Raw genomic sequence first — 18,490 nt, forward strand, 5'->3', positions numbered from 1 at the left:
GTGGGGAAGGTAATGTTTTGTAAACTGTGTATACTGTATATATTTTATTTTTTTACTCAAACCTCCTGCAGCCCGGATCGAATGGGTTTTCCCACCCCTGACCCAGCCTCTTCCCTCCACAACAACCCTCCACATTCAGTCAGATAGGGTCTAGTTTTCCATCCACTGTCACACAGGACTACGAGCAATAAGCAGTGAGCAGTGAGAAGTGAGCTGTGAGCAGTGAGCTGTGAGCTGGGCTAGAACAAAGGCCCATTCTATTAGTCTTATCTCAGACATGAAGGCCAATGATATCTGAAGGTGAATATGAGCTGTAGCTTTGTTTGCCTTCATCTCTCCTCTCCAGCTCCTCTTCCTCCTCGTCTCTCTGGTCCAGCTCGTCCTCCAGATCTGTTCTGCCGGGGAGAAAGGCATGCTGGGATACTTGAGAGACCCCCAAAACTGGCTCCAGGTGAGAGAGAGCCCCCTCCCTCCCCCTACTCTCATACAGTATCTACAGCAATACATTCTCTGTAAACCTGTGTCTGCTCACTGTAGTTGTACGAGTTCTCTTTCTATCGTTCGATCGTGATTAAGCAAGCCTCTTCATACTCAGTCCTAAGCAAACCACACTGAACTTTATACCCTTCAAACATTTATCTCAGTAGGAATTTTCTTTCTGTTTGTTTAGCAATAATAGGTCAGTTTGCCCTTCTCTCTGTCTCCCTCCAGGTCAGTATACTCCTGGTAACCCTGGTGTACTATATCTACTACATCTACCACTCCATTCTGACTCTGGAGGTCATTGACCTGCTGCAGAGACACGACTTCAGGACGCATGTCGACGTCAGCTTACTGTCTACCTGGGAACAGGTGAGAATGGGAGAGAGTGAGGTGTGTGTGTATGATGATGATGTTGATGATGATGATGATGAGTCCTCTGTATCTCCAGCACACCCGTACACTGCGTGGCGTACTGCTCTTCCTCCTGGTGGTGCAGTGTATTTGTTTGTCGGGGGTTAACAGAACCATGGCCACCTCAGTGATTCTACTCAGACTCGCCTTCTCCAGACTCCTCTGGCCAATGGTAAACAACCCACAGACAGGGCAACTTTTCACCTTCTACCTTTACCTACACACGGTCCGCATGGAAACTATTAAAAAATAAATCATCCTAATTTAAATGTTTTTTAAGAAGTTTCAAGTGACAGTTCAGTACAGTTCAGTACTTCAAGTGAAAGTAAATTGGTCAGAATTCACGAGGTCATACACATTATGTTCAGAATTCAAGAGGTCATACACATTATGTTCAGAATTCAAGAGGTCATTATGTTTCTAGAGTTTGTCCTGATGTTTGTACCTTTTCTATTCGGTCCCCAGGTGTCAGGAGCTGTCCTGTTGGTCGCTCTGTCCACTGTGGGAAACCTGCTGCTCCTGAGGAGGTCCTGGGGTTTCAGCTCCCTGCCCCGCTCCGTCCTCACCCTCCTGTCTCTCTCCAGGGGCCGACTGGGCTCCCGGAACCCCCCCCTGTCCATGGCCTCTCAGCCCCACCAGCTCCACAGCTCCAACAGCCTGTCTTTCTCTTTCTACCATGGAGCTCTCTGTCTCACCCTCACTGTGGCCTGGACAGCACTGGTACACATTCAACTTTTTTAAACACTTTTTATTATACTGTTATTAAACATTTGTGTTTGATAAACCCTTGACATACAGTACCAGTCAAAGGTTTGGACACACCTACTCATTCCAGGGTGTTTCCTTTATTTGTACCATTGTCTACATTGTAGAATAATAGTGAAGACATCAAAGCTATGAAATAACACATATGGAATCATGTAGTAACCAAAAAAGTGTTTATATTTTAGATTCTAAGCCACCCTTTGCCTTGATGACAGCTTTGCACACTCTTGGCATTCTCTCAACCAGCTTCATGAGGAATGCTTTTCCAACAGTCTTGATGGAGTTCCCACATATGCTGAGCACTTGTTGGCTGCTTTTCCTTCACTCTGCGGTCCAACTTATCCCAAACCATCTCAATTGGGTTGAGGTCGGTTGATTGTGGAGGCCAGGTCATCTGATGCAGCACTCCATCACAAGCGCAAACCAGATGGGATGGCGTATCGCTGCAGAATGCTGTGGTAGCCATGCTGGTTAAGTGTGCCTTGAATTCTAAATAAATCACAGACATTGTCACCAGCAAAGCACCCCCACACCATCACACCTCCTCCTCTATGCTTCACGGTGGGAACCACACATGCGGAGATCATCCGTTCACCTACTCTGCGTCTCACAAAGAAACGGCGGTTGGAACCAAAAATCTCAAATCTGGACTCATCAGACCAAAGGACAGATTTCCACCGGTCTAATGTCCATTGCTCTGGTTTCTTGGCCCAAGCAGGTCTCTTCTTCTTATTGGTCCTTTAGTAGTGGTTTCTTTGCAGCAATTTGACCATGAAACCCTGATTCACGCAGTCTCCTCTGAACAGTTGATGTTGAGATGTGTCTGTTACTTGAACTCTGTGAAGCATTTATTTGGGCTGCAATCTGAGGTGCAATTAACTCTAATGAACTTATCCTCTGCAGCAGAGGTAACTCTGGGTCTTCCTTTCCTGTGGCGGTCCTCATGAGAGCCAATTTCATCATAGCGCTTGATGGTTTTTGCGACTGCACAAAGTTCTTGAAATGTTCTGTATTGACTGACCTTCATGTCTTAAAGTAATGATGGACTGTCATTTCTCTTTGCTTATTTGAGCTGTTCTTGCCATAATATGGACTTGGTCTTTTACCAAATAGGGCTATCTTCTGTATACCACCCCCACCTTGTCATAACACAACTGATTGGTTCAAACGCATTAAGAAGGAAAGAAATTCCACAAATTAACTTTTAACAAGGCACACCTGTTAATTGAAATGCATTCCAGGTGACTACCTCATGAAGCTGGTTGAGAGAATGCCAAGAGTGTGCAAAGCTGTCATCAAGGCAAAGGGTGGCTATTTGAAGAATCTCAAATCTCAAATATATTTTGATTTGTTGAACACTTTTTTGGTTACTACATGATTCCATATGTGTTATTTCATAGTTTTGATGTCTTCAATATTATTCTACAATGTAGAAAACAGTAAAAATAAAGGAAACACCCTGGAATGAGTAGGTGTCCAAACTTTTGACTGGTACTGTAAATCAACTAGTTTCCAAGGGGATCCAGAGACAACAAACATACACGTAGTCTACCCTACAGTACTGTGTGTATACATCACCCTGTACTTTGTTGTTGCTTTATCCAACCCAAGCAAGCTACCTCAGTCTGCTGTAAACCCTCTGCTCCTGTCTGTCTGTCTCAAGGTGATTGGAATGGTCTCCTCGTTAGTGAGGGCTGCTAAACGAGCCGGTAGGAGGAGGAGCCTACTGACTCTCTCTGACGTGGTTGGCTACGTCAGGGACTGGGCGGCTGTGCTCATTGGCCAACGCAGACAGAGATGGACAGATAGCCATGCCCACAGGAGAGTGAGTGACCTTTGACCTCCATGCTAATGTCCGAAAGATAGTTTCGGAGATAGGACTGCTTTGCTTTGCCTGTCAATGAAAGCAGAGAACAACATTGTGGTTGAGATTGAGGTATGGAAGGGGTTAACTGGCTGATGTATTTCTTTTTCCTCAGAGTTTTTACCTGGAGGAATTTGAGAGCCTGGTGGATGAGCTGCTGTTTAGACTAAATGCCTTCTCTAACAGTCTGCACCACACCCTACCTCCTAAAGACCTCCGCCACAGGGAGGACAGCCTGCTCTCCTCCACCACTCAGAACCCCTCCAGCCTGGCCTCACAGGTGGGCACACCTGGGTGTCTCACCCACACCTTCACTGTCTTAACCAGCCCGCCAGTGTATACAGTGAGGGAAAAAAGTATTTGATCCCCTGCTGATTTTGTACGTTTGCCCACTGACAAAGAAATGATCAGTCTATAATTTTAATGGTATGTTTATTTGAACAGTGAGAGACAGAATAACAACAACAAAATCCAGAAAAACGCATGTACAAATTGTTATACATTGATTTGCATTTTAATGAGGGAAATAAGTATTTGACCCCCTCTCAATCAGAAAGATTTCTGGCTCCCAGGTGTCTTTTATACAGGTAACGAGCTGAGATTAGGAGCACACTCTTAAAGGGAGTGCTCCTAATCTCAGCTTGTTACCTGTATAAAAGACACCTGTCCACAGAAGCAATCAATCAATCCGATTCCAAACTCTCCACCATGGCCAAGACCAAAGAGCTCTCCAAGGATGTCAGGGACAAGATTGTAGACCTACACAAGGCTAGAATGGGCTACAAGACCATCGCCAAGCAGCTTGGTGAGAAGGTGACAACAGTTGGTGAGATTATTCGCAAATGGAAGAAACACAAAAGAACTGTCAATCTCCCTCGGCCTGGGGCTCCATGCAAGATCTCACCTCGTGGAGTTGCAATGATCATGAGAACGGTGAGGAATCAGCCCAGAACTACACGGGAGGATCTTGTCAATGATTTCAAGGCAGCTGGTAACACACTACGCCGTGAAGGACAGAAATCCTGCAGTGCCCGCAAGGTCCCCCTGCTCAAGAAAGCACATATACAGGGCCGTCTGAAGTTTGCCAATGAACATCTGAATGATTCAGAGGAGAACTGGGTGAAAGTGTTGTGGTCAGATGAGACCAAAATCGAGCTCTTTGGCATTAACTCAACTCGCCGTGTTTGGAGGAGAAGGAATGCTGCCTATGACCCCAAGAACACCATCCCCACCGTCAAACATGGAGGTGGAAACATTATGCTTTGGGGGTGTTTTTCTGCTAAGGGGACAGGACAACTTCACCGCATCAAAGGGACAATGGACGGGGCCATGTACCGTCAAATCTTGGGTGAGAACCTCCTTCCCTCAGCCAGGGCATTGAAAATGGGTCGTGGATGGGTATTCCAACATGAAAATGACCCAAAACACATGGCCAAGGCAACAAAGGAGTGGCTCAAGAAGAAGCACATTAAGGTCCTGGAGTGGCCTAGCCAGTCTCCAGACCTTAATCCCATAGAAAATCTGTGGAGGGAGCTGAAGTTTCGAGTTGCCAAATGTCAGCCTCGAAACCTTAATGACTTGGAGAAGATCTGCAAAGAGGAGTGGGACACAATCCCTCCTGAGGTGTGTGCAAACCTGGTGGCCAACTACAAGAAACGTCTGACCTCTGTGATTGCCAACAAGGGTTTTGCCACCAAGTACTAAGTCATGTTTTGCAGAGGGGTCAAATACTTATTTCCCTCATTAAAATGCAAATCAATTTATAATATTTTTGACATGCGTTTTCCTGGATTTTTGTTGTTGTTATTCTGTCTCTCACTGTTCACATAAACCTACCATTACAATTATAGACTAATCATGTCTTTGTCAGTGGGCAAACGTAAAAATCAGCAGGGAATCAAATACTTTTTTCCTCACTGTATATGATTTACTTAAACATGTCCCACTTTGGATTTGAACTTGCCACCATCTCATGAGCTGTCCCTGATGCCAGCACAGTTTTAATGGTGTTTGTTTCTTTTGTAGCGCTCTGCTGCCAGTGAAACAGCACACATGACTGAAGAGACTCTTCCCAATGATCCCCCTGACATCACCAACCTCCCACTGACCTCCAGGGAACACTCACCTGACACACATCACTACAGGTAAAACCACAACAAAATATAATTCACATCAAAAACAGCATAAGCCTGCCATAGAAGGGCAGAGGTGATTCACTGAACTATGTTAGCCCACTGACTACTTTACTATTTGAGTTTATGTTTAGGCTTTAGCTCAGTTAGCTAGCATAGCCCTGAGTCACTCAGATGGCCTGGGTTGTTAACCAGTTGTTTTTATTTCCACCCCAGGTCTCAGCTTGAGTTGGAGACCCTCCACCATCTGCAGCAGTCAGACCAGAGGAGGCAGACCCCAGCCGGTGGACTCTCAAGTAGGGTTGGGACATCCGGCAGTCCCCTGCGTAGTGGAGCACCAGGGAGGACCTCCCGAGAGCACCCATCAGAGACTATATCTCTCCCCTCAGACAGAAACCTCCAGAGCTCCACCTCCATAGGGGGGCCAAGCTACCTCTCCTCCCCTGACACGGAGCACGTAGCTGAGGCTCGGACATGGGACAACTTGCCTCAGATCCAGAGCCTAACAGGCTGGATAGAGAATCAGCTGGTTAAGACTGTGGTTCTGGAGAATCAGATCAGCCACTGGAACACTGTCGGTCGGTCTGATAAGAAGAGCCACAGAAGGCCGAGAAACACCCACAGGGCTACAGTAGAGGAGCCCAGCCCCATACATACCCCTGCTTCTGGGGTGGTGGAGGGCCATGGAGGGCCACACAGGGCTGTGGTGGAGGTTATGGTCCATGGGAGCCCGGAGACTGAACCAGTGGAGGGGGAGGGAATCCTAGGGACAGTCCGACAGTGCTGGGGCTGACACTGTATGGAGAGTCTAATGAATGAACAAATTAATGAATGAAAGAACGAATTATCTTCATCAATATGCTATTCAAGAGGGACATTAAAAAAAGTATGTTTAAATAGTCTGTGTGGCGTGAATCAGGCTTAATTACAAGTATTCAGTAGGCTACTGCATGTGTCACCATGTATATTTTCAAAAACATTAAATAAACAATGTGCCTGGTTGTAAAAGACAAATAAATAAATGGTGTGTAAAATACATTCTCAAATAAATGGTGTGCAGGATAGTGTGAGTGGAGCGCACACTGTTGCTTGAAAGAATGAACATTACAACATGGCTCACTAACTAATATGCTTACAGGACAGTTGCATTGTTGCAGCAAAACAGAGACGTCCTTGCACAATAAATAAAATAAACCTCTCCAAGATCCTTTTGATATCAAAAGTACACGTACAACTTTTGCTTGTTTCATGTTGAAAAAACAGTTGTCCATTCAGTCCAATGACATTAGAACAACTGGCCAACTATCCAATGGCACCCTCGAACGTCCTGTATCCAGGAATTAAGTGGCGGTACGCAATTGGAGGAAAACCGATGATGACAGCCAATTAGAACGTGGCAAGTCAGACAAGTTCAATTTCGGGAGGTGGGGAGCGTGATTTCAGAAGTCTTTCTAGTTTGTATGAAACCACAAGCCAAAGATCAATTTGTAACTTCACTTTAGGATTGATCAAGCTCTACAGAGATTGCTAATAATAGACAGTTACTAGCTTAAAGGGAGAAGTCTCACTCGTTACACGGATAGCATCCCATTGGAAAACCTGACAATGAGAAAGATAGCGCTGCTGCTAATTGTCTTGCTTGGCTTTGCCCACTTTGCCACTGTCATCCAATGTGAAGAAGATGGTAAGTAGCTAGCTAACGTTAGTTAGTAATTAATTAAGTTAGTCAGGTCGTTTACACGCTAGTTGGCTTCTCCTGTCGTTATAATTGTTGGCCGGTCAGCTCTTATTCATTAGCTAGTTGGGTAACTAGCTAGCTAGTTGTTAACTAAACTGCTGGCTAGTTTTTATAGAATGTTGTGTGTGCACGCGCGTAATGTTGCAGCATGGTTTTGTTTAGCCCTTATCATGACTACAATTCCATTGCATAACATTGGGTCAATGGACGACCCATTTCTTTAACCTTGTGAGGAAAGTGCCCCAACGCTGCACAAATGTTATGTATAAACGCAAATACACCTCAATTCTCTAATACAAAAAATACAATTACTGTACGCAGTTCAATACATCCACCATGTGTGGTATATCAAGAAGCTGATTAAACAGCATGATCATTACACAGGTGCACCTTGTGCTGGGGAAAATAAAAGCCCACTCTAAAATGTGCAGTTTTGTCACACAACACAATGTCAAGTTTTGAGGGAGCATGCTGACTGCAGGAATATCCACCAGAGCTGATAATTTAATGTTAGTTTCTCTACAAGAAGCCACCTCCAACATTGTTTTAGAGAATTTGGCAGTACGTCCACACAACCGCAGACCACATGTAACCATGCCAGCCCAGGACCACATCCGGCTTCTTCACCCGCGGGATCGTATGAGACCAGCCACCTGGACAGCTGATGAAACTGGGTTTGCACAACCAAAGAATTTCTGCACAAGCTGTCAGAAACCGTCTCAGGGAAGCTCATGTGCGTGCTCATCGTCCTCACCAGGGTCTTGACCTGACTGCAGTTCTGCATCGTAACTGAGTTCAGTGGGCAAATGCTCACCTTCGATGGCCGCTGGCACGCTGGAGAAGTGTGCTCTTCATGGATTAATCACGGTTTCAACTGTACCGGGCAGATAGATGGCAGACAGTGTATGGCGTCGTGTGGGCGAGAGGTTTGCTGATGTCAACGTTGTGAACAGAGTGCCCCATGGTGGGGTTATGTGGTCTGGGCAGGCATCAGCTACGGACAATGAACACAATTACATTTTATCGATGGCAATTTTAATGCACATAGATACCGTGACAAGATCCTGAAATGGTGGTCACAACAGATACTGACTGTTTTTCTGATCCACGCCCCTACCTTTTTTTAAAGGAATCTGTGACCAACAGACTCATCTTTATTCCCAGTCATGTGAAATCCATAGTTTAGGGCCTAATGAATTTATTTCAATTGACTGATTTCCTTATACTGTATGAACTGTAACTCAGTAAAATGTTCCATGCCTTCAGCTGAGAACCCAAAAGGGGGGCCTGCTGTAAGCTCCCCTGGGTTTTCGAGAGCTAGGTTTTGTTGCAACCCAAACCCAACTGCACTGTCCTGGCTATTGTTGCTAGACGTTCTGTTGATTTCACACTGTTATCCATGATGTTTGCAGATGTAGCAGAGGAAGTCGATGAGGGTGATGACAGTGATGATGAAGAGGAGGATGAGGATGAAGATGATGGAACAGAGGTGAAGGATGAGAATGGAGTGTTGGTCCTGACCGACAACAACTTCGACACGTTCATGGAGGGCAAGGACACTGTGCTGGTTGAGTTCTATGCCCCATGGTAAGTTTGCATAAAGGGAGAGTTCACAGTAATGAAGTCAATATTTGTCAGTCATTGGAGACGTGTCCATCCACATCATCTATTGTGCAGCTCCTGGTAGCCAATATGCAGTAGGAAAACCCGGCAGGCCTTAATCTCAAATATGCATGGGATATCTGCACCACTGAAATCATTTCCCCCTTGATTAACACTTCTCTAATCTGTTCTCATCCCCTCTCCCAGGTGTGGCCACTGTAAGCAGTTTGCTTCTGAGTATGAGAAGATCGCCCAGAGTCTGAAAGAGAATGACCCCCCTATCCCTGTGGCCAAGGTGGACGCGACCAAGGCCAGTTCCTTAGGGAGTAGATTCGAGGTGTCGGGATATCCCACCTTCAAGATCATGAAGAAGGGGGAGCCTGTGGAGTATGATGGAGCCAGGAATGAGCAGGGTAGGACAACCACTAACAAGACTGAGCTAATAGCCTGACTGTCTCTGTTTCTCTATTTGACTACGCTAGTACATCTTCGCCTTGTTTGACTGAAGCGGAAACAGACTGGTACACAGCCTACTAACTTAGTTTCACTTCAGGAACATTGCTAATGTCTTAACTGTGATTGTGTTTCAGTCATTGTGGCGCGAGTGAAGGTAACCCAGCCGGACTGGATTGCAACCCCCTTCCAGTTTAAGTTTAGTAGTATTATTAATGTGGTAACTGTGGCTGTGTTTCAGCCATTGTGGCTCGAGTGAAGGAGGTGGCCCAGCCGGACTGGAAGCCCCCTCCAGAGGCCACATTGGTGCTGACCAAGGACAGCTTTGACGAGGTGGTCAACAACGCTGACATCATCCTGGTGGAGTTCTATGCCCCATGGTCAGTCCCCCCCCCCCCCGACAACGTTTAGGATGCGTCTCAATAGTCGAGTCACTTCATGTCCTTTTCTCCTTTGCTTTATCTGCACTGATCTGATGCATAAAATCTATCACTTCCTTTGTGTTTTCCAACCAGTAAAGGAGCGGAGGAGATTAAGCTTCATGACTGTTGTTCCTGCCTTACGAAGCTTTATGGTGCTGTTATAACTGTCCCTCCAGGTGTGGCCACTGTAAGCAGCTGGCTCCAGAGTATGAGAAGGCAGCCAAGGACCTGAGCCAGCGCTCTCCTCCCATCCCCCTGGCCAAGGTAGACGCCACCCAGGAGAAGGACATCGCCATCCGCTTCGGGGTGTCGGGGTACCCCACCCTCAAGATCTTTAGGAAGGGGAAGGCCTTTGACTACAACGGACCCAGAGAGAAGAATGGTACGTCCACACTTCAGACTGTTTCAGACACTACCCCATGACTAAATATATCTGCTAACATTATGGATTTTAGGACACATCCCATGTTAATGATGTAGTCGACCTTACTAACTAATCTGTTCTCTCTGTGTAGGAATCGTTGACTATATGAGCGAGCAGGCGGGGCCTCCCTCCAAGCAGGTTCAGATGGTGAAACAGGTGCAAGAGTTTATCAAAGATGGCGACGACGCTGTCATAGTGGGCGTGTTCTCCTCGGAGCAGGATACGACCTACGACCTCTACCTAGAGGCCTGTAAGTATTCAATCTTTTTTTATTAACAATGCTTTGGTGTACACAGTATGCAGGGTTCGCACAAGGTGCTTTACGTGCTTAAAGTACTTGAATTTGGCACTCTGAAATTCAAGTACTGGAATACCTTGAAAATCTGACATTTTCTCAAATTGGTACTTGAATTAAAATGAGAGGAGAACAGACAATGATCAAATATTAGAAAAATGTATTGGTCTTGTGAATTAATTTCCAGGCAGACTACAGAGTTTTATTTCCTCACGTGTTTTGCGCTGTGGTTGCCACTCATTCCACCCACACTGCCACTTAGCTTGGCAGGTACAGAACTGACTGATTAGGCGCCGCCAAACGTCACATTGATAGCTAAAAAGACGGTAAAATGTAGATTCAATCCTGCCTTTTGTGCGTATGGAAAATGTCTGGGATATTTTATTTCAGCTCATGAAACATGGGACCAACACTTTACATGTTGCGTTTTATATTTTTGTTCAGTAGAGTTTACCTACCTTTTTTTACCACTACATCACTGGACCCAACTAACCCACACCGTGTAAGGTGAAAAGCATGCGTCAGACTTTGACATTCCGAGCATGGGTGAAATCGGTCCTGAAGAGACTCATGAAGGGGGAAAGACACAACGCTGCATCCTACGCTGGCGCCAGTTCTACATTTACTTTTTCACTGCAACAACCTCCAGAGCTTTTCTGCCAATCGCCTCCTTCACGGGGCGCCTGCAATATTCCGCTTAATCAAGTGGCAGCCGTTCTGGTGGCCGTTCACTTGCCGTTTTCCTCAAACAACCCATCCGCCCTTCTCTCGACCGGAAGCAAGACACTTCATTAAGTAGTAGATTCCCAAATGCACAATTAAACACCTACAACTCATCCAGAACGCTGCAGCCCATCTGGTGTTCAACCTTCCCAAGTTCTCATGTCGCCCCGCTCCTCCGCACACTCCGCTGGCTTCCAGTTGGAGCTCGCATCTACTACAAAACCATGGTGCTTGCCTACGGAGCTGTGAGGGGAAAGGCACCTCCTTACCTTCAGGCTCTGATCAGACCTTACACCCAAATGAGGGCACTACGTTCATCCACCTCTGGCCTGCTAACCCCCCTACCTCTACGGAAGCACAGTTCCCGCTCAGCCCAGTCAAAGGTATTCGCTGCTCTGGCACCCCAATGGTGGAACAAGCTCCCCCACGACGCCAGGACAACGGAGTCACTGACCACCTTCCGGAGACACTTGAAACCCTACCTCTTTAAGGAATACCTGGAATAGTATAACAGTAATCCTTCTACTCCCCCACCCCCCATTAAAAAAAATAAAGGGTGGTTGTCCCACTGGCTATCCTAAGTTGAATGCACCAATTTGTAAATCGCTCTGGATAAGAGCGTCTGCTAAATGACTTAAATGTAAATGTAATTAAGCTGGAATTGTGTAGTAATGCGAATAGGAAACGTTTGTTCACCAGTAGGCATGTCCCAAAACTCTGCTCATCACTACTCAAAATACAAAATCATCAATACTGACTTACCACTTCTGTACACTATATATACAAAAGTATGTGGACACCCCTTCAGTGGATTCTGTTATTTCATCCACCTGTTGCTGACAAGTGTATAAAATCGAGCACACAGCCATGCAGTCTCCATAGACAAACATTGGCAGTAGAATGGCCTTACTGAAGAGCTCAGTGACTTTCAACGTGGCAACGTCATAGGATGCCACCTTTCCAACAAGTCAGTTCGTCAAATTTCTGCCCTGCTAGAGCTGCCCCAGTCAACTGTAAGTGCTGGTATTGTGAAGTGGAAACGTCTAGGAGCAACAACAGCTCAGCCACAAAGTGGTACTCCACACAAGCTCACAGAACAGGACCGCCGAGTGTTGAAGCATGTAAAAATCGTCTGTCCTAGGTTGCAACACTCAGTACCGAGTTCCAAACTGCCTCAAAGCAACGTCAGCACAAGAACTGTTCGTCGGGCGCTTCATGAAATGGGTTTCCATGGCCAAGCAGCCGCACACAAGCCTAAGATCACCATGCGCAATGCCAAGCGTCGGCTGGAGGGTGTAAAGCTCGCCGCCATTGGACTCTGGAGCATTGGAAATGCGTTTTCTGGAGTGATGAGTCAAGCTTCACCATCTGGCAGTCCGCCAAACCCAGATTTGTCCGTCGGATGCCAGGAAAACGCTACCTGCCCGACTGCATAGTGCCAACTGTAAAGTTTGGAGAAGGAATAATTGCCTCGGGCTGTTTTTCATGGTTTGGGCTAGGCCCCTTAATTCCAGTGAAGGGAAATCTTAACGCTACAGCATGCAATGACATTCTAGACAATTCTGCGCTCCCAACTTTGTGGCAACAGTTTGGGGAAGGCCCTTTCCTGTTTCAGCATGAGAATGCCCCCGTGCACAGAGCAAAGTCCATACAGAAATGATTTGTTGAGATAGGTGTGGAAGAACTTGACTGGCCTGCACGTAGCCCTTATTTTCAGGTCTCTCCAGAGATGTTCGATCGGGTTCAAGTCCGGTCTCTGGCTGGGCCACTCCAGGACATTGAGACTTGTCCCGAAGCCACTCCTGCGTTGTCTTGGCTGTGTGCTTAGGGTCATTGTCCTGTTGGAAGGTGAACCTTCGCCCCAGTCTGATGTCCTGAGCACTCTGGAGCAGGTTTTCATCAAGAATTTCTCTGTACTTTGCTCCGTTCAGCTTTCCCTCGATCCTGACTAGTCTCCCAGTCTCTGCAGCTGAAAAACATCCCCACAACATGATGCTGCCACCACCATGCTTCACCATAGGCATGGTGCCAGGTTTCCTCCAGACGTGACGCTTGGCATTCAGGCCAAAGAGTTCAATCTTGGTTTCATCAGACCAGAGAATCTTGTTTCTCATGGTCAGAGTCCTTTAGGTGCCTTTTGGCAAACTCCAAGCGGGCTGTCATGTGCCTTTTACTGAGGAGTGGCTTCCGTCCGACCACTCTACCATAAAAGCCTGATTGGTGGAGTGCTGCAGAAATGTTTGTCCTTCTTGAAGTTTATATCTCCATAGAGGAACTCTGTCAGAGTGACCATCGGGTTCTTGGTCACCTCCGATTGCTTAGTTTTGCCGGGCGGACAGCTCTAGGAAGAGTCTAGGTGGTTCCAAACTTCTTCCATTTTAAGAATGATGGAGGCCACTGTGTTGTTGGGGACCTTCAGTGCTGCAGAAATGTTGTGGTACCCTTCCCCGGATCTGTGTCTTGACACAATCCTGTCTCGGAGCGCTTCGGACAATTCCTTCAACTTCATGGCTTGGTTTTTGCTCTGACATGAACTGTCAACTGCGGGACCTTATATAGACTGGTGCCTTTTCAAAATCATGTCCAATCAATTGAATTTACCACAGGTGGACTCCAATCACGTTGTAGAAACAGCTCAAGGATGATCAATGGAAACAGGCTGCACCTGAGCTCAATTGAGTCTCATAGCAAAGGGTCTGAATACTTAAGGGTGTTTTTTATTTTTAATAAATTTGCAAACATTTCTAAAAACCTGTGTGCTTTGTCATTATGGGGTATTGTGTGTAGATTGAGGGAAAAATGTATTTAAACCATTTTAGAATAAGGCTGTAACGTAACAAAGTGGAAACGTCAAGGGGTCTGAATACTTTCCGAATGCACTGTGTGTATATATATATATCTAGCTAGCTAGCACACGAGACACCTGTCTGATTTCATGCCTGTCTCAGTGGACTAATCCATTGCAGAGGCTACGAGGATGGCACACCAGTAGTACATTTATCGTTAATTCCCACCATTTATAATCTACAATCTTTGTTTGGTTATGGTCATTTGTTAATGCATTCGAGTTGTTGTTGTTGTTGTTATTATTATTATTATTATTATTATTATTATTATTATTATTATTATTAGTCATTTACCGTTCTCATTGTCGAAGTGGACACGTTTGCGTACTGCACAACCTAGGTTACACTTGTGAGGAACAAGTGTTGGTTTATTTCATTCCATTTACAAGTTGTCAATTTATTCATTGTCTTTTGTTTTGTAGCGTGCTTGTCAATGTTGCGTAAGGGCACACACCTGATTTCTATTTGAAGTAGGCCTAGGCTACCTGGCCTGCGTGCAAATGTAAGCCTATAAATGTGCCCATTTGCGGATCTGATATTATTTCTGATTCTTAGGCTCCACAGTGGTGGTGAGTTCTCAAAGTATTTTTTTCTTCACCTCAAACAGCAAGTAAACAGTCTGTTTTTACATCCATTGAGAGGCTATGTTGAGGAACTATTGTCAATTTGAAAAATCTTTCCAGCTCTCTTTCGATAACCACTCCGCATGATAGGGGAAAAAAATGTCATGCTCTGATCCGGTGGAAACGTCATAAAATAGGCTTACCTGATTACTTCTTATCCCTTGCGCAAAATAGCCTACAGCTGTGTCTGTCCGGAGCTCACTGGGACAGGAAACTGAGGGCTCAGGATATTTTATACAATGTTGCAAGTTTGATAGCACCAGCTTCAGGCCTGACCAAGTTAATAGTTGATACAATGTTTCAAGTTCCTTGCAGACAGGCCATGCGTAGCCAATGTGATTTATAGATTTATTTTTCAGGATATTTTCTACCTGCTATTATTTACGTAGTTGGCAATAGAAGTTACTTTTAGAATTTTGATTAACCACATAATGATTTTGAGATACGAAGACTTTATTATAAATGAAACTGTTCCACGAAAATGTGCGTATGAAAATCCTAACTGGCACGCAGATGGGTAGAAATGGTAAGATAAATTGGCATTCTAAATGGAAAAGGTTGACGACCCCTGTGTAGTCTATTACCTACCGGTAACTTCAGGAGCTTAATGGCAGAATCTGCAAAGGCAACAACAACAGTGTTTTTGTTGTTTTTCTGGTTAGGCTTTCTTGCTCTCTGGCTCCCTCTTGAGTCATTTGTGTGTCTTGATTATTTAATCACAGTGTGCTTAAAGCATAAGACAAGCTCAGTAGCCTACATACAGTGTAGTTGATTTTGTTAAAACACATAGGGTGTGTCTATATAGGGAAAACTACACGTTTTAAAATTTTGACCAAGATGTTTTACAGCCCTAGAAACAACACATTATTGAGTAGAACTTGTAAGGTAGTGATGAATACTGTCTGTACCCCCCCATGAGGTTGTGGCGATATACTGCCATTTGGTGGCGACTAGAAACAATTACTTAATATGAACTTCTCCAAATTGATGGTCCTTGAAAATAAATATTAGTGGTTGAAAAAGTACCTAAGTCCTTGAATTTGACTTGGCGCAGTCTTTACGAACCCGGAGTATGACTATACATAGAATGCTGTATGTGTAGTATTGAGGGTGTATAGCAAATTCCTGTGCTCCTGGTGAGGCTTTCTAAAGGGGATCAATAGTGATTGTATTGTAGCATTGTGCTCAGTGTCCCTGTCCCTGGGTTCCCCTCCTCTCTGTCCTCCCAGGTCACGTTCTGAGAGAGGACTTCAAGTTCCTCCACACCTTCAGTTCAGACATGGCCAAGCTCCTCAAGGCCTCCCCCGGCCAGGTCGTCATGGTGCAGCCTGAGAAGTTCAGGTCCAAGTACGAGAAAGCTTCACACACACTCACCATCAAAGTAAGTCTGTCCATAAGGTGTGTGTGTGTGTTTGTCTAACCTCTAGTAGACTTCAATGAAGCATGCTCTCCTGACCTAAAGTGCTGAAATGATTTATGTATGTTTAATGTTGTAAGATCTGGCTTATCTCTCCTTTCAGGACTCCACAGAGGTGTCTGAGGTGCAGGACTTTTTTAAGAAACACATCCTGCCACTGGTGGGTCACAGGAAACAGAGCAATGACGCTAAACGCTACACCAAGAGACCGCTGGTCGTTGTATACTACGGAGTGGACTTCAGCTTCGACTTCAGGAAAGGCGAGTGTCCTCAACCCCTTATTTCCTATGTTATGTGAATATTGTCTCTTTCCAGAGTCTAAAGCTGCATAGCTTCCATAATACCTTTTTGTCAGGCTGAAGGGCTGGAACAAAAGCCTGCACTGCCAGTAGCTCTCCTCCAGGACCTGCGGTTGGAGAACCTTGGCTGGGTTAATTGCAACTCATCTCATGCCTCATAACCCTTTCTATCTCTGTTCCAGCCACCCAATTCTGGAGGAGCAAGGTTCTGGAGGTGGCCAAGGATTTCCCAGAATACACCTTTGCCATCGCTGACGAGGAGGATTACTCAGACGAGCTGAAGAGCCTGGGGCTCAGCGACAGCGGGGAGGAAGTCAATGTGGGGATTCTGGGAGATGGCGGCAAGAAGTTTGCCATGGAGCCTGAGGAGTTTGACTCTGAGGTGCTGAGGGACTTCATCATGGCCTTCAAGAAAGGTGAGCTTCACCACAACATGTTGTATTGAGTTACATATTAACCTGAGTTGGGTTCCTTGTCTGCAGCCAGCCAAATATCATCAGTATGTGACGGGTCTTTATTGCCAATATCGTGTAATGGACTATACATTAGTGTCCGTTTCTGTCTCTCCCTCTCTGTAGGCAAACTGAAACCCATCATCAAATCCCAGCCGGTGCCCAAGAACAACAAAGGCCCCGTGACGGTAGTGGTTGGGAAGACCTTCGACGACATTGTCATGGATACCAAGAAAGATGTCCTGATCGAGTTCTACGCCCCGTGGTGCGGTCACTGTAAGAAGCTGGAACCCGACTACACCGCCCTGGGCAAGAAATACAAGAACGAGAAGAACTTGGTCATCGCCAAAATGGACGCCACAGCTAACGACGTGCCTCACGACAGCTACAAAACAGAGGGCTTCCCCACCATCTACTTTGCGCCTAGCAACAGCAAGCAGAGCCCAATCAAATTTGAGGGTGAGGATAGAACCATAGAAGGATTTAGTAAGTTCTTGGAACAGCACGCCACAAAGTTATCACAGAGCAAAGATGAACTTTAACAATCTCTTTCTGAGTAGCTAAGAACTCTAACCATGCCAGTGTAGAGACTACAGGTTCCAGGTGCCCTGGAGGAGCCGAGGGCAGAGACTGTCAATTCCAAATCAACCCTTCCTAGCCCCTACACCCTAGCCACCTATGTGCAAGATGGAGCTACCACCATATTATATGTATCCAACCCTCTCAGATCTCCACTAGGGCCTAGTGTTTAGGGGCTAGGAGTTGATTTGAGTGTCCCTACAGAGGGCTGTTACAGATTTTTGTTTCTGATCAGATCAAGAGATTCTGCTTTTGTTTTCAATGTCTAAAAGCATGTAAGCACTGTTCCAGAGTTCTAAGTCTTTTTAAATAAAATGTGAACTGATGTGGTAGTTGTGTGTACTGAGTGGTGGGATGCATAATTCCTCTCCCTGTCTTTTCTTCAGCTGCACTGATATGAGGACACAGGATAGGTGGAAGCAACATTTCTAAGGAATGTTGTCTGTCGTATTATATAGGACGGGGGTATTCAACTCTTACCCTACAAGGTCCGGAGCCTGCTGGTTTTCTGGTCTACCTGATAATGAATTGCACCCTGTCTAAATCAGTCCCTGATTTGAGGTTATTATAGTTTTGTATTTTTATATTCAATTTTATTTCTATTAAGATTATTAGTTTCAATTTTCATATCCACTTTACTAGTTTTTATTTCAAATTTTATAAAAACGTATTTTGTTTTTATGTTATTTAGCTTTAGTGTTAGGGACTGATGTGTGGGAGGCTAGGCTCCATGTATGTGTTGTATAATTTTTGGGGATGTCCCTTCCTGCCACTGTGGGGCAGTAATACATAAGGTGATAGGTTTAAAGTTAGACTCCGCAAGATGACCTAGATGCACGGCGTAAACAGTAGTAGGTCAATATCCGCAACAACCAGGAGGGTTGAATTGCAAGGCTAAACTTCTCCGCTGTTTTGGTCTCGTAGCTGCTGCGTGAAGCATGCGCAGATACTCTGTGTGACTG

General features: G+C 45.5%; 2 protein-coding genes across 2 annotated transcripts in view; both read left to right on the forward strand.

Moving 5' to 3' along the window:
- LOC121549458 (polycystic kidney disease 1 like 1) overlaps window positions 1–6,824 on the forward strand; it is a 48,807-nt gene extending 41,983 nt beyond the window's left edge. The window contains exons 53-60 of the mRNA XM_045210317.1: window positions 347–451; window positions 712–852; window positions 932–1,066; window positions 1,360–1,614; window positions 3,323–3,484; window positions 3,639–3,803; window positions 5,549–5,667; window positions 5,872–6,824. Of these exons, the coding sequence (XP_045066252.1) occupies window positions 347–451; window positions 712–852; window positions 932–1,066; window positions 1,360–1,614; window positions 3,323–3,484; window positions 3,639–3,803; window positions 5,549–5,667; window positions 5,872–6,448 (1,659 nt within the window). The 3' untranslated portion in view covers window positions 6,449–6,824. The remainder of the gene's footprint in view (window positions 1–346; window positions 452–711; window positions 853–931; window positions 1,067–1,359; window positions 1,615–3,322; window positions 3,485–3,638; window positions 3,804–5,548; window positions 5,668–5,871) is intronic.
- A 239-nt stretch (window positions 6,825–7,063) lies between these two features.
- Window positions 7,064–17,860, forward strand: pdia4 (protein disulfide isomerase family A, member 4). Its single transcript, XM_041861657.2, has 10 exons — window positions 7,064–7,339; window positions 8,806–8,980; window positions 9,203–9,408; window positions 9,690–9,828; window positions 10,047–10,252; window positions 10,386–10,544; window positions 16,011–16,162; window positions 16,302–16,458; window positions 16,680–16,913; window positions 17,076–17,860. Exons 1-10 carry the CDS (start codon window positions 7,261–7,263, stop codon window positions 17,489–17,491), a joined length of 1,923 nt encoding a protein of 640 aa, XP_041717591.2. The 5' UTR covers window positions 7,064–7,260; the 3' UTR covers window positions 17,492–17,860.
- The last annotated feature ends 630 nt before the right edge of the window (window positions 17,861–18,490 follow it).

The sequence above is a fragment of the Coregonus clupeaformis genome, chromosome 34 (assembly GCF_020615455.1).
Source record: "Coregonus clupeaformis isolate EN_2021a chromosome 34, ASM2061545v1, whole genome shotgun sequence".
Classification (NCBI taxonomy): Eukaryota; Metazoa; Chordata; class Actinopteri; order Salmoniformes; family Salmonidae; genus Coregonus; species Coregonus clupeaformis.

What these genes read in the sequence shown, in the direction of transcription:
- pdia4 (XM_041861657.2), top strand. Translation starts at nt 7,261, where the DNA reads ATGAGAAAGATAGCGCTGCTGCTAATTGTCTTGCTTGGCTTTGCCCAC. An exon ending in GTTGAGTTCTATGCCCCATG is followed by an intron (nt 8,981 to 9,202) that starts GTAAGTTTGCAT and finishes CCCCTCTCCCAG; the next exon opens with GTGTGGCCACTGTAAGCAGT. An exon ending in TGGAGCCAGGAATGAGCAGG is followed by an intron (nt 9,409 to 9,689) that starts GTAGGACAACCA and finishes GCTGTGTTTCAG; the next exon opens with CCATTGTGGCTCGAGTGAAG.